The sequence below is a fragment of the Protopterus annectens genome, chromosome 4.part1, assembly GCF_019279795.1.
Source record: "Protopterus annectens isolate FY-2018-M chromosome 4.part1, PAN1.0, whole genome shotgun sequence".
In the NCBI taxonomy this organism is placed as follows: domain Eukaryota; kingdom Metazoa; phylum Chordata; order Ceratodontiformes; family Protopteridae; genus Protopterus; species Protopterus annectens.
In genome coordinates, this window is record NC_056734.1 from 798,459,202 (window position 1) to 798,475,531 (window position 16,330).

At 38.5% G+C, this 16,330-nt stretch overlaps 1 protein-coding gene across 1 annotated transcript in view; it reads right to left on the reverse strand.

Moving 5' to 3' along the window:
* The window catches only part of MED12L (mediator complex subunit 12L), a 919,119-nt gene that overhangs the window by 534,693 nt on the left and 368,096 nt on the right, over positions 1 to 16,330 (reverse strand). The window contains exon 17 of the mRNA XM_044070851.1: positions 13,598 to 13,687. Coding sequence (XP_043926786.1) covers positions 13,598 to 13,687 — 90 coding nt within the window. The remainder of the gene's footprint in view (positions 1 to 13,597; positions 13,688 to 16,330) is intronic.

A 16,330-nucleotide genomic window follows, 5' to 3' on the forward strand; every position in this document is an offset into this window, starting at 1 on the left:
GCTTGGCAGGCTGGTGTGTAAATGGGACATACATGGCTTCTTAGTCTCATAAGGTTTTGGGGAGTTGCTAGTGTGCCAGCTTTGTTCTCATAGATGTGTGTCAATCAGTTCTATTTCCTGTTTGCTGCCTATGAGTCTGGGGTCATCCCACTGATTTCCCAGGGGGACAGGTTGATAGGCAACAGATATGGGTCACTTTACTGGACATTCTGGACATATCTGTACAGTTGTGGGATATGATTCTGTATGCAGACTACTTCCACTGTCAGGATTTGAACCATGGCTGTGTGTGCTAACCAATACAACAATTCACATATCAGTTGCATATGCTATTTGGGTTTTGTTGTATGCATTTTCCCTGTTTTCTGTCTATGTGTCTCTCAGTTGTGCTAAATGGCCTCCGGAGATTACACCAGTCATATACAGGCATTCCTACACATTCAGTTTATGGCGCATGGTGTGGATAACAGTGCTTAATACGACAGTACTATTACATGATTGCAAATCTACATTACCATATGATACCAGAGTATATACATGCAGTCCAACAGTTAGACCTTTATTGTCAGGCTGTTACACTTTTATTTATATCCATACTATATGAGACTTTTCCTGCCATATTCTCCAGTGTATGCAGTACTTGCCTTGAACAATACAGGTTTTATACAGGCAATTGATTTACTACTACTTTTAGTTTTATTTCCTATGACAGTAAATGCATGAGTATTACTAACCTGCCTCGGGTGGCAACCTCACCAGGCGACTTGCCGTGGGCCTCCTGGTTTGCGGCCCATGCCATTGCAGCTGTGGGGGACATACGAGGAATATTTAGCCATACCTATCCATGATATACCTGAGCTTGCAATTATTACACACATAATGGGGTGATACTTACACACAGCTGGAACATCCCCTGCCGCTCTAGCCTCTTGGATCCACTGGTCCAAGAGGTCCCCCTTATGCCACTTCAGGTCAGTATAGTGATGTCTGACCTGCTCTCCAGTTCGGGGTATGCCAGTGGCACTGGTGAGGTCACGGGCGAGATGGTCCCAGGCCTCCACCTTATACTGGGAGCCCTGCTACTGGCCCTGCAGCAGCCTCTGATCAAGGTCTTTGACAAGGAGTCCTGCCATGACTCTGGACTCCTGAATGCACCAGTGTTGCACCCGAAAGCACACACTTTCTCCCCTTACTGCCATTGTGCCTGCAACGGGAAGCTACAACCAGTTATGAGATGTATTCCCACTTCTTGGGTTTAAGTAGGGCCAATTTCCCACACTTTTCCGTGATTGGCCAGTTTTGAAAAGGCTAGGCTATGGGCAAACCTGCTTACCTAGGGTCGGCATTATTTAAAGGGGTATAACACTGGGCACATTGAGTTTGCTGGCCTACACATTGCTTACACCCCCTAAGCTGGCCTGTGCAATGCTTAGCATTGCTTACATTAGACTTTGCATTATAATTCCTTTTTGGCATTGAGTTATTATTCATTACACCTTATATGTATGCCTGGTATCCATGATTCATGTGTACATACACTGTATGGGGTCCTTGTGTTTTATTGGGGACTTCAACACTCTATTACAATTATACCTTACTTCTGGGCTTACTGCTTTACTCCAGTTCACATATTTATGATATGTAGTGGGCTAAGGCACATATGTCTGTATACTGATTCCTTTCACAGGTTCAGTTTGGTTTTACTATGGTGAAGACTTGTTTGCTGATGCTTCATTCTTTGGTACTTCTGTGATGGCTTGGTGGTTAACTACTGTGACTGTGGTGTATAGGGCCCTGGGTTCGAGACTTGCATTACTGTTTATTTTGTTGATGGGCAGAACAAGGGCCATTGGATACAGAGTGATTAAGGCACTTTTGAGCATTTGTAAGCAGGTTTACAAGGGCTAGCACCAGGGTTGCATATGCTTATAGAGAGTTAGCTTCAGAATTGCTTAACCTGTGTGCGCATTGCTTACCCCCGCGCAAACGGGCTTAAGTTTGCTTACTAGTGCTTAAATATGCTTAATACTGCATATTGGTGCTTATACCTGCTTACTTGTGCTTTATTCATTATGACACTGACACCTCACATGTTCATTTACTGCAGTACTCCAATTCATAAATATATGTTATTTAGTGGGTTATGCAACAAAAATATTAGTCATAACATGCTTTGTCATGGAAAATGGAATGTGCTGCAGCAGGATTCGAACTGGGAATGACTGCTCATAAGGCGAATGCTCTGCCCACTACACTATTGCGATGCTGCTTTATTTCCATATATCTTCCTTGTTACCCTGTTCAGCCATTTAAGCTGCATTAGCTGTAGCTAAGTGATGGGCACACCCACGCAACTATGGTTAGCTTTAATCAGATTAAAAAAAAAACACGGGTTTGTTCATTTTATTTCTGTATACTTTTGCACTTTTGTACATGAGGGGGACTGTTGGTAGGGATATACAGACACCTATGAGTGGTCTCGCTCATTTCTTGCCCCTTTCTGCTGTTCTTCATTGCGGGGGCATGTATATCCTGAGAGCTCTGCTCTCAGACACGCCCCCTGCACTCTTATAGGTTCATAGGTTCATAGGTTGGTACTAGGCTATCAGCCCTAGGGCCTATACAAGCCTAGCCATAACAATTCCCTGGCTATTTCTTCCCACATTATTTACTTTCCTGGACCCCTGTCTAGCAGGGCGACTGACGTGATCCCTGGGGTGAATTTCCTTTCTCCCATCCAGTCGTCAAGGTTCCTTTTGAAGAGGTCCAAAGAGGCACTCTGCTTGATATGTATGGGCAATCTATTCCAGAGTCTGGGGAGTCTCTGGGTCAGGAACCTATCCCTCCAGCATGTTTTGTTTATTGTGATGACAAGGTTTAGATCCCTGGAGCGTGTAGCTCTGACGGATTGGGATTTCTTTAAGTGTAGCATGTCCAACAGCTCTGGGTTTGACATGGCCTTGTATGTTAAGCAGAGATCGCCTCTGAGTAGACGATATGCGACAGAGTATAGGTGGAGTTTTTTAAGGCGGTCAGCGTAGGGCATCTGCTTTAGGCCTGTGATTCTTTTAGTGAGGTATTTCTGAGGCCTTTCCAGTTGTTGCAGATGTCTTGAGAGGTACATACCAAATGGGGCGTTGTATTCTATAATGGGTCTAATGAGGGATGAGTACAGTGGGACAATGACCTCCTTTTTCTGGATGAAAAGCCCTTCGTGATGAGGTGTGCCACATAGAAGGATTTCCTGACTGTTGTGGCGATGTGGTTATCGAAGGTGAGACCACTGTCCACCTGTGTCCCTAAGTCTCTTATCACACTTTCTGTGTTTATTGTACTGCCACCTATATGGTAATTCATGGATACATGTTTTTTCCCAAAGGGGATAACAATACATTTCTTGGCATTGAGCTTGAGCCCATGGCTCTGGCACCAAGCATCTGTTTCTGTAAGGCCCTTTTGTAGAGTATCCACATCATTTGGGGATTCAGTAATGGCTCCCAGTTTGCAGTCATCTGCAAACTTTGTTAGTCAGAGTCCCTTAGTGTTGACCTGTACTTCAGAGAAGTAGATGCCAAACAAGAGCGGCCCCAGGACTGAACCCTGAGGTACTCCACTTGTCACTTGTCTGGAGCTGCATTTGGAGTCAGCTACTTTTATAGTGTGGGTTCTATCAGTAAGCCATTTAGCAACCCATTGGGTGACATAGGGATTAATGCCCAACTTAGTAAGTTTATCTATGATTCCAGAGTGGGGGATGGTGTCAAAGGCCTTGGCAAGGTCTAGATAGGCTGTGTGGACCACCTTACCCTTGTCCATGGCTCTGGAGACTGATTCAAAGAAGTTAATCAGGTTCAGGAGACAAGATCGGCCCTTCACAAACCCAAACTGGGTGGGGTCCAGTGTTTGAAGGTTGCCAATGTCTTTGTTTATAAGTTCCATGATAATACGCTCCATGGCCTTGCAGATAAGGCTTGTCAGACTGATGGGACGGTAGTTTCCGGGATCCAAGTTGGATCCCCCCTTGTGGATTGGGATAACTGTAGCTCTGCGCCACTCAGTGGGCACGAAACTTGAGGTGAGGCTATGATTAAACATGACACTTAGGTGAGGTGCCAGTTCATATTGTAGTTCATGTAGTACACAGCCCGGGATGTCATCTGGTCCCATGGATGCTGTATTCTTGGCTTTAGAGAGTGCGTTTTGTACCTGTGTGGCCGTTATTACTGGAATTTGGCAATCTTCCGGTATTGAGATGGGCCATTTAGGGGTGAGAGGGGGTGAAGTTGGCACTGAATCGATCTGCCAGGATATTGGCAATATCCTTTGGATCAGTATATTTAATGCCATTCTGTTTTAGCTCAGAGCAGATCTGAGCATTGCCATTTAGATTTTGACATAGTTATAGAATGCTTTGTGGTTGTCTTTGGAATCTTTGGCAATTTTATTTTCGTAACTAGCTTTGGAGGATTTTATGAGGCATCTCAGTTTCTTACTGAGGCTAGTAAGGAGTTTTTTGCATCCTGGGATTTTCCTCTTTTCTGCAAAAGTTTCTTCCTTTTGTTGTAAAGTTTGTTTATGGCAGGGGACCACCAGATTGGCTTCCTTGTTTTGGATGAGAGCATTTTGGTTCTATTTGGGATGGCACGATTCATGCATGAGTGGATGTGCTCGTACAGTGCCTTAGTGTAGGATTCAGCAGTTTCAGTTCCCGTCTGCATGGGAGTCATGAAGTTTGTCACTTCTGACTTGAGTAGCATGAAGTTGGCTTTGGAGAAGTTTTTTATGGTGGTTTCTTTACTGGGGGGTGGGGGTGGGATGTGGATGTTAAGGGTGATTAGCTTATGGTCAGACCTGACTAACGAGGGGGTGACCATAGGTATGGAGCATTGATTTCCCATGTTGGTAATGACCAGGTCTAGGATATTGGAGCCCCTGGTAGGACTATGGATTAGTTGATCCAGGGCGTTGGAATTTATGAATTCCAAGAACCGTTGCGCAAAGGTGTTGGAACATGAGTAGTTTTCCCAGTTAATGGCAGGGTAGTTAAAATCACCCAGTATTAGGGTGTTTGGTTCTATCTTAATATTTTCCAGTATGTTTAGAAAGGTGTAGTGAGAATCTTGGGTTATAGTGGGGGATCTGTAGCAAGCTACAATTTGGATTGCAGTCTTACCTAGTGTTAGTTGCACTTGGAGAATTTCAGACACATTGTGTTGGCCAACTAGCCTGGTGGTGTGAATATCCTTGGTGAATATTGACACTCCTCCACCTTTAGTGTTTCGGTCCTGGTTTGGTGGCCGAAAAGTGTGGTAAGAGTTGTAGCCTGGTATTGCAGGGGTGCTCTCTGGAGCCTTGAACCAGGTCTCAGTTACTGCACAAATATCGATGTTCTCCATTTTTAGGAGTGCCTTGAGAGAGTGCATTTTGAGGTTTAGACTTCTAGCATTGAGTAGCATTACCTTCAGATTTTGCATGCTTGTACCTGTTATGGTGGTGGTTTTGTCCTTTGAAGTTTGCCTAAAAAAGGCACTATAGGGGTGGCAAGAGCCTTAGCCAGTAACCTGAATCCCAGGGGCGACAGGTGCAGACCATCTCTGGCAAAGCATCGTGGTCTGTCAATCATGTCATCCCAGGCAGACAGATACTGGATCCCCTTTGAATGACACCATAAGCTTAGCCAATTGCAACCACAAGCTTACATGCTCCGTGTAAGATTAAGAGCTCAGGCAGCGTTCCTCATTACTATGCATGAAACGCTGCCATCCTGTTCCTAAATGGCTGCCTCTACAGGACTAAGCTAGTCCTACATGGAGGAATAGTAAATCCGGGGGATAAAATATATGTTTTACTGTAGAATTAGCAATACAAATAATGCTGGATATTTGTCAAGATGTGCAGCTTTCAGTGCAAATACCAAAGACAGTTTTCTTCAACAACATTTAAGTTTTACCTGATGTTATACAACAGTTTGTAGGTCACTTGTATTACGTACATATATAAATATTGTTTAATTTTATAATTACTAGCAAGCAATAAGCAATGTTTTCAGTATAGAGTGAGTTAAACCAGCATTAACAATGAAGTGTCTTGTCTCCCATATCAGTGTATCTCATCATACACCTCAAATAAACTATAGCTTTCTCAGTTAGTAAAATATGAACATAAATATGAAAATATGAATAATAAGTGGCAAACAAAGATTAATTTCTCCATTGCAGGACATCCTAGACTAACAGTCTTAGTGCCATTTTGTCAATAATTATTTGACCATTCTAATGCTGCCAATTATTAGCTGTTAGTTAAAGCAGCCAGACCCCAAAAAGTTTTAGATGCCATAATAAGGTGTGAGTATATATTGACAGTGTGCAAAAAAAAGGTGTTATGGTCTTGAGTGAGCTGATGAAATGCAAACAGTAGATTCTAACACCACATGCACAGAAATGCAGTATTCTCAAAGGCTAGCTGAGAAACAACGTAAAGTCAATGAGACTGAAGAATGTGGAATAACTTTGAAATAATTTAATTAAAGGAGCAGAAATAATAAGAGTTGCGGCAGTAGGACTCAGCTAAGTGTTCTGTTTTTTTTCAGCCTGTAGAACTGTATCAAGATTCTGGAAAAGGGAAGAAGTCATGGGCTCAAATAGCAGCACAGCCATAAAAGAACCAGCACTGTTATTAAAAAGGACATGGGAAGAATGCAAGTACTCACTATGGGAGGGGTGATGTAATTAAAATTATCTGTTTGTTCCAGCATATTCTGAATGAAGTTGAGCTCAGAGTTTTACATCTAGGTAGGTCATTCATTCCTGCAGTCAGGGCTGAAATTGAAGAAACTAGAAAACTGAACTTCAAATGTATTTTTGATAACAGTTCTTACAATGTCAGCATTTTTTAGAAAATCTAGCTTATACAATCTGCTTTTTTGACCCAAGTTAGAAGTGTTTTTAAAAACAATGGAAAGGGATCTGAGATTATTGTCATGTTCCAAGCCCAGATATAAGTTTTTACAGTTTGTCTGTCTGTAAAGGAACCTTTTAGAAACCTAAAGTAGAATGAGAGTACTTTGATTTCTAAAGCTAACAAAGGCAATGTTTCAGAACTGTTACATTTAAAGAGCTATCATTTGAACTTGTGTTCACTTCTGAATGACAACAAATTGTATGGCAGACTGACTGCAGTGGTATGAGATTTTAAAATACTATAGGCTGACAGATGACTATATCTATGAGTGGTTTGCTGAAAAATGAATTGACCAAGAAATACTGGATTATTTTACAGTTAGGAACCCTAACATCAGTAAGGTTTTTGGTCTTTATAAGAGACACAAAAATTTGGACTAGCCTCCATTTAATACCAATAGCCAATAGTGTAGGGGATAAAACAGAACCTTTGGCTATATATGTTGATAAATATTTGCAGAAAGTTATCATGAAATATCCTTTTTATATTAAAGACAAATCTGATTTTGTAAGCCATACTAAGGATTTACAAGTATATGAGAATTATTTTTTAGTAACTACAGAGATAATATTTTTGTATACAGTCATTCCAAATGATATGGGTTTAGAAACAATGAGGAATTAGTTGACCAAATCCAGTATTTATAAAACTGACAAAATACATTTGTTGATGTCATTGTTGGATGTCATTTTATCTTACAATTTTATAGAATATGACTTACAAGTCTTCAGGAAAATTAATGGGGTTGCTATGGTAGCAGCTACCCCAGTTATGCCAATTTATTTGTGTCTATTTGGACTCTGGTCATGAAAACAATTGTTGATTTGATTTTTATTTTTATTTTGGAAAGAGGGACAAAATGAACTGAAGACCTTTATAAAATATTTAAATAATAATGATTACTCAAGGTTTACTTATGAAACTGTTTTGGACAAGATAAGCATTTTTGTTAGATTTAGCAGTTTTTAAGTCCAGGGGTATTTTATCTACAAAGATTGAGAAAAATATACATGTACAAAGTAATTTGCATTTGTATTACTGAAGTATGCATCCTAACTATATAAAAAAAACTATTAAAAGAATGTTTTATAAGAACAAGTAGGTTAATAGAATAAGATTAGATTTTTAAAAGGAAAGTATATTTCTGATCAAGAAGTTCTAGGCAAGAGGTTATCCAATGAAAAGTGTTGACACTTTATTTTGAAGTCCGTAGTCTACAAAACATGAAATATAGACCATATAAGGTGACAGAGGTCAAAGCGAACTGTGTTTCTGCAGTCTAAAATATTTAAGAATATATATCAGCTGTGGTTCTAAGAACATTAACAGATGAAAGGGCTATTAAAGAAGTAGTTAAGAACAACTGGAAGTTTTTTAGGTTCTCCCCTGTTTTTGTGCGAAGGAAAGTTAAACATTTCAAGGAGTATTTTCAATCCAAATTGAGTTTTTCTTTAAAAGGGGGGGTAGCTAAGAGTGTTTTAATTGCAACTTTTGCAAACATATGATGTGTGGCATAAGAAAGAAATAAAGGTGCTGAAATATTTCTAGCTGAAGCTTTTAATTATAAATCCAAGTTTCTCTGTTTGGCTATTTGCAATATATATATATATATATATATATATATATATATATATATATATATATATATCTATAAAGTGTTTTGCATTGGGAAGACTTCCAAGGAATTGTATGTCAGAACTTATGAGCACTTGTATGCCACTGAGAACAAGGTTTCTAGAGAAGTTCTTGCTAGGAATGTAGACTGATATACTAGAAAAAAATTAACTTTTAATTTTATTGTGCTTGAAGCAGTTAAAATTATAATATTAAATTAAATTTGAAGACATATTGGATTAAAAGGAATATGTATGTCAGGTGAAGCTGGATGCCTGCAGTTACCCTGGACTTAATGAAGCAGAACATTTTAAGGCTTGTTTGAAAATGAAAGGGTTAAACATTGATTGTTGATCATGATTTCTATGAATGTCTTGTCATGTGATTTATATTGTAAATTATTTATTTGCGGGTACTAGATTATTATCTCAGTCTCACAAAGCTTTATTTTAAAGACAAAAGCACTTACTGAGTTAATAAAAGCTTGCTGTGCTTCAGTGATCTTGTTAATTGTTGGCTTTAAAGTGTATCATAATTGGACTTTGTTTTGTGAAAACGTTGATGGTTTGGTCACACAGAAAATTATCAGAACAATTAGTTTTTCATCAGCAAGTAAGATGTATGAAATTTGAATGTCTAGTATTATTGAATCCTCAGAACTTCACATAAAATCAGGAATTTTACAAAGGGCAGGACAAAAATACCTGGCAAAGCAAGGACATTCTAAAAAAAAAACAGGGACAGATGAGAACTATGTTCCATTCTCAACTTTTCTTAGGTTGTATTAATGGTTATAACAATAATTACCAAGAATAAGTACTAATCTTTCTTTTAATTTGCTACCCTTTCTTCCAGAGGCACTTATTCCTATCACCTGATCCATTTCCAGTTTTCCATAATCAAGGAACAACTCCACTGTTAATATTGTGACTCTCTAGATAGCTTCTCACTTTCTTTTTGTTGTAATGGGATACATCTTGCCTGAAATGTACTTTTTATTACTGACAAAGCAATCTAATTGACTTGCAGGTTTCAGCAACAGAACAGCCTTTCCTTCTACTATCAATGATATCAGTGTTTCACATTCACAGTAAAAGTATATGGAATGTTGCGATGTACAGTCCACTAAAATTGCACCTGATAAGCTTTGAAACCACCCTCTTTGCTACTCTGCAATGCAATGTGTACAAATTTACTGAGTTCTTAGGATAAAAAAATGCAAATTTATCTGCATGAGAATGGCTGTAGCCACCACAATTGTCAGTTATAGTTTATTGAAATAATTATACAAATAATGTCTTCATTGACAAATATATCATTTTACATCATCAACATTTATCATGATTAACTACATTTTCTCATGCTATTCCTGAAAAAAAATCTTAAATAACTCTGCCACTTTTTTTCACCAAATATATTTAATTAACATAGTTAGTCACGTATTATCCATCCATCCATTTATTCATCCATCTAACTGTCTGTCCATCCATACATCAGTCTACCATTCATTCTTCCTTTCAACCATCAGTGAACCAGCCATATTCTAAAATGCTTGTCTTGGGGAGGACCCTAGTAGTAGCATTCTGACCACGGCAAACCATACTTCGCTATTCCCAACAATAATTACCACACCATCATGGGAGATCCTAAGAACTTCCCAAAAAAAAGATGATTTATAATCTTTTTAGTATATCCTGTGTTTGTCTTGCAATCCTCTTCTAGTAGGCCCTGCAATATAGAGAGACATCCAGGGATCAGGCTCATTAGGTGTCTAAAGCATCCTAACATACTCCTTTTAATGCAAATGAAGGTGGACAGAAGGAAACTTGGTACACTGGGTTGAGAAGGCAGCTCATTAACAGCTGAGAGCTTCAGTCTTCTGTGCTTCCTGTCTATGTACCGATCCTTCTCTATGATAATGAGCATTGGGTAGTAATAGAAAGGATGCGATTGCAGGTGTGAGTGACAAAAGTGAGCTTTTCCTTGCACGATAGGCTCACTTTCCATTTGATAATGTGAGATGTTCTGCAATCTGAAAAGCACCAGTAATAGACCCTGTACTCCTCCCAGACTGCAGAACATTTCACTCTATATGAGAGAGAGAAAACGATCAGCACGCAAAAAAAGAAATTCATTTGGCAACTTATATCTGCAGTCACATACTTTGTCTTACTACACAAATCTCATGATATTATAGTGGGATAGGAACATAAACAGGTAGCATATAGGATCTGTTAATGACCTGCTTCCTGTGCTCAAGGTTCCGGGTTTCATTCCTTCAACCTTCATTTGCCACCTGTGTGAATCTGAGCGAGTCACTTAACGAGATAGTGCTCCAAGGTCACTTCTAAAAAGGAATAGTTTGTACATTGGACTTACCAGATCAACAAATAGGCAAATTAGAAAAAATAAATAAATAAAATAAAATAAAAGGACCGACCAGTAATTTGAGAGATTCATCTGGTGTCTCAGTTTTCACTTCACTATCACAGTCTTTTACACCGACTGTACTTTGGTATCCTAGGCATGACACAGAAGGGGGAGAAAAGATATGTCACTGGTAGAGAACACCTGTTAAATGGCAACAAGAGATGTCTGAGAAACAAGAATGTACATTGAAGGTGTCCTTAAAACACATAACCAGTAGTTTTCTGTGGGATGAGATTCAACTCCCACTTTTAGAAGAAATTCTCTTGCACCTATTGAGGCCAGGGATGTGAGAATCTTAATGCATCATATTCGAGATCTTGGTACTTGCAGAAGAATTAAGGAGCTGTAGCCAAAAGATGGAAAGTGCCTGTTATGATAGTAACCCAAGAACCCACTGATTGACCTCTACTGTAAGGAATTAAATCATGCAAAACAGAGACAGAGAGACCTTTCATGCAGTTCTAGCAAGAAGTATATGGACATGGGTGATAGTCCAGCAAGGTAGCAACAGCTACAACAGTGACTGAAGCAAAGGCATAGATGTGGCAAGTGTTTGGCTAAGCAAGAAAGAAGAAGTTGTAGATAGCCTCTAAAATCACTTGGCCAACACATACAGTGACTTACTAGAACTAGAAGGAATAATATAAAGGCTGTTCCCTATAAGGATGTTGACATAATAAAGAGGGGGAGGAAAACTCTGAGGAGCTCATACAACATATGTATATGCCCTCCTTTGAAGAGCAAGTGCCAAAAGCAGATGATGGGATAAAGTATATTAACGTAGATGAGGTCACTATAGAGTTTAAACAGATCAGCTATGACAAGCCTGTATGACGTCTTCCTTGAAATGCTCAAGCTTCTTGGTGTTGTTAGCACGTTGTGGTTAACATGCCTTCTCAGTGTTCCATGGAAGTCTGGGACAGTAACTCTACCCTATGAAACTGAAGTGCTGATCCATATTTTCTAATAGAAAGTCAAAAACTACAAGAAAAATGACACATTTCTGCCTTCCTGTGAGAGCTTATTCCAGAGTGCAGGAAAGATGTCTGCATTCAAGCTTCTAATTAATGAGGATCTGTCCTGACCATGGAACATTGGCATAGCTCCTTATCCTTGAATAGACATAAGAGGGTACAGGCCTTGTTTTACAAGTGACCAGGGCATGCCATCTGCTTAATTGATTTACTCAACATCTCACTGTAGGCAAATGGAGACTGAGGGAATCAAACCCTGGAGCACAAGGAAAAGCATGATAGATGCTCATAACCCTAATCCTTATTGCTAAACTGACTCTACAGTATAGTATAGTATAGTATAGTATAGTATAGTATAATATAGTACAGTATACAGTTTAGGGGCAGAGCATCCAAATGCAATGCAGTTTACTGTGATTAACTTGTGACCTTAATAGCTGGAGGAACAAGGCATACCTGAAAATCTAATAACTAGATCATCTGCCTTGTTGGAAGGGCATATGGATCTTATGCATTGTACCATACTCTGGTCAGGTCTAGGGCATAGTATGGTACCACATATATAAATATGCATAGGAGAGGTAAGGCAGATGTATAGGAACTCCATCTACAGAAGTGTTCCTGTATGTACATTATGTCACTGCACAGTATACCCCTTATGGACTAAAAGGTAGGGCACAAACTCTCTGCCCCATTATGTGAATGACACTGTGCCACAGGCCTCCATTTCTTCCCTATCTCATCAAATGCTGAGACAATTGAACTCCACCCGCTGTACTCCCTGACTGATTGCATCATTTGAAAAGTATATTGGTCAGTCCTAATGGGATATTAGGTAGTGGAGAGGCAGTAACAGTCATCTCCCAGCACACGACCAAAATAATTGCTATATATACATCTTGTGGATCAACTGAAAGGGTGTGACTGTGCACCCTAAAAAACCTTATGAGAGTTGTTAAAACACTATGGGTCAGGGTCCATGGGTTACTTCCGTATGCCATTCTGTCACCTTATTTGAGAAGTAATGGTCCTGGCATTTAGATAACTGCATAATTACATATTATATATGGATCTAGGGCTATTGAATGAAAGTCCACATCCACATTCACCGAACACACTTTAAAGAAAGTGGTTTTACCAAAAAAGCACTTTCGTTAAAGCGCGTTAAAAAAAACATTAAAAAACAATAAAAAAGTTTTTATGCAGGGGAGCAAGCCCCCCTGCACCCCCCTACTTTAATATTCTCACTCCGAGATTGCACTACAGTGGGGAAATGGGAATTTTCCCTTATCGGCACTGTAGTACGATCTCCACGACAGGCATACTTATGCAAAAGTGCTTCTTTGGTGAAAAGCGCTTTCGCTTAAGTATGCCTGGCCATTTCATATTCGGATTTCACATTCGGTGAAACAGCTGTTCGAGCATTAGTCCTAGACCCATTATGCACACAGACACACACACACACACACACACACACACACACACACACACACACACACACACACACACACACATACACATACATGCTAAGAAACACATGAATGAATATCAACTGTTTTGAAATACTTTTGCATTAACAGCTAAAAACAAAATGATATTCTGTATGAATAGTATCATACCAAGTTCAAACGTAACTGAAGTGCTTCATTCATCATCTGTTGAGTTTTAATATCATCTTGGTATCGTTCTTCTTTCCAGTTGCTCAAAATCTGTTAATGAAAATAAAGGTTCTTCTGTAATACCTTTCAGCATGTTACTGTAATACACTTTCCTATAGGTAATCAAAGCAAAGAGATCTTTAACATTAATGAAAAAAAAAAGCATTTTCCAGTCTAAAATTTGCAGCAGAATACTAGTACAGTCACTAATCAGGACTATAAGGTATAGCAAAGTGAGTATTATAGAGATAGAATAATATTCCCAAGATCAAGATTTTTTTATGCAGTTACTTAATGACTGGTAACCCCAAAAGAGGACTGATCATGTACAGATCTTTTTCAACCATAATCCATGGCATAGGAAAGTAAACAGTCCAACTTACAGAGAACCTAGTAAGCAACAATGCTAGTGTGTAGAACAGATATACAGAGTTGAAAATGCACAAGTTTGGATATAACGGGTTTTTCATCAGAAGAACATATTGGGCACTCTAAAAAAATGAGCAACTGTTAACTAGATGGGTGAACTAGTCCAAGGCCCCTTTACAGTTATGATACAAGTTTTTGGCAGTAACAAACAAGGTAATGTAACATCAGAAATAGAGTAACACAATGAATTTGGTTATTAAAACCCAAAAATAATGTACATAGATCAAAATATAAAATTGACAAAGCACAAACATATGTCAAATTCACACATAGAGATATAATACAGAAATATGCCTTGTGCGATACACTGCCATATAAAGACTCTAATCTATGGTTATAACTGACTGTTATCTAGTATTGTTAGAGCTGAATGGATCCTCATAATTCACTTGAGCAGATTTGGCATCATGGTGTTAGGTGTGCTGCTTACATTGTCAAGCCAAATGTAAGACTTAATAGGATTTAGTAATTTAAAGGAAGTATTAGAAGTCATCAGATGACACTGATGGTGAGGTAATGAATCAGATAACGATGAAGCACGTCTTTCGATTTACTTCTCATACATACATACATACATACATACATGTAAGCATTTATTTATTTATTTGTTTTCAGAAGGAAAGGAGTTGATTGAATTGCCGTTTGGCAAAAAGAATGATGTTCCATGTCTCAGGTGCAAGTTCCTCATCATAAAGTATGTTCCAAAATGCCTAAGATTATTGTAACATATGTGTCTAGTATTAAAATGCAGTTATCCATATGTACCATGAGCCTCAACATAATCAAGAAAGAATCACTTCAAAACTGCAGTTTAAACAATAGAATGTAGAGGGCATGGTCTCGCCTTTCTATGATAAGCTGTCAACCAGCACATGAAAGAACAAAACAAAACAGTGCCCACATTTGTGTATTAGTAAGAAAAAAGAAACACCATTTCTTAAAGAAACCATGGAATTTTGATTTTCCCAGCTGAGCTGGTGCAGTGGAAAAATAGTCCACACTAAAGCTGAATTGTAGCTACCCCACTGCTGATATCCTTCTGACTTCAAGAAAAAGTATTCTGAGTACATAAGCAATACATAAAGAAAATGACAATACTAAAATAGTTATCAATTATACATTTATTTAATGGATTTGTCAGTAATCAAGGAATTCCAGTACCTGAAAGTGCAAGTAAGTCAGCGCATACATGACAGTAACTCATTATGCAGTATTTATTCCGTTAGCTTCCCTGTCTTCTGAAAATTTATATATGCATATCTCCAGCTGCGTCCTTTCTAATATAACAGACACTTACAGTATAAATAGAAATCCTACATAAATATTTAAGTAGCTCCTTTTTTGCTGTGTTATTACTGTGTAAAACCCTAATAAGAACATAGGAACAGTACTAGGCAAGTGATCGTGGAGACCACAGAATGCTTAACCATATACAGTTTTAAATAGGCACACTTGAAAGTTAATGCCTCCATTTTCAAGCTTATCTCTCACACTAAGCAGGTCTGTACAGGACAATCAGTCTATAAATTTGTGTCAACCCATCTAGTAATCAAGACTAGTCCTAAAGTTAGTAAAAGTAGTAATTTGTTTGACCTATAGAGATAACTTATTCCATAGACTATCTAAAGAGCTATCTCCACAATGAAACTTGGTTATTTGCTGGCATAAATCTAGATCCCACATACAGGTGTTTGCAGAACCACTGGTCTTGCAAAGGAATTACAGGTCAGATAGGACTAAGTTTTTCATGGTTCAAAAAAACTTTACCTCAGAGCAGCTGATAGGATACTGATTACATAGAGAGCTGTGCTAATCTACTAGAATAGTTAAAGGATTTAAGACCCTTAATGTTTTTGGAAAAGTATCTTTAGGGCCTGTCTAGCCAAGCAAAATCCTTTGATTTATACATACCAAAGGGTGCACTGTATTCAGTGATGGTTCTGATAAGGGATGAGTAAAGTAGCAGGATGACTTCTTTGAAACTTGAAACTATTCTCTTGGAAATTAGTTATGCCAGATATGGCTGACATAAGAACTAAACATGAAGCTAATGATATCAATTTATTCCATGTTTTCTATTTTTTTCTGAGAAGACATATTGTTTTGTATCAGTTGGGAAAGTTTTGTGAAATTTCATGGCATATATCATAATCTAGATCTTAGTTATGAAAAAGGCAATAGAGATATTGCATCTTTTCCTTCATAGAAGGACAAAGCAGTAAATCTCCCATAGGAACTTCCTTTCTTAAAATGTCCATTCAGTTC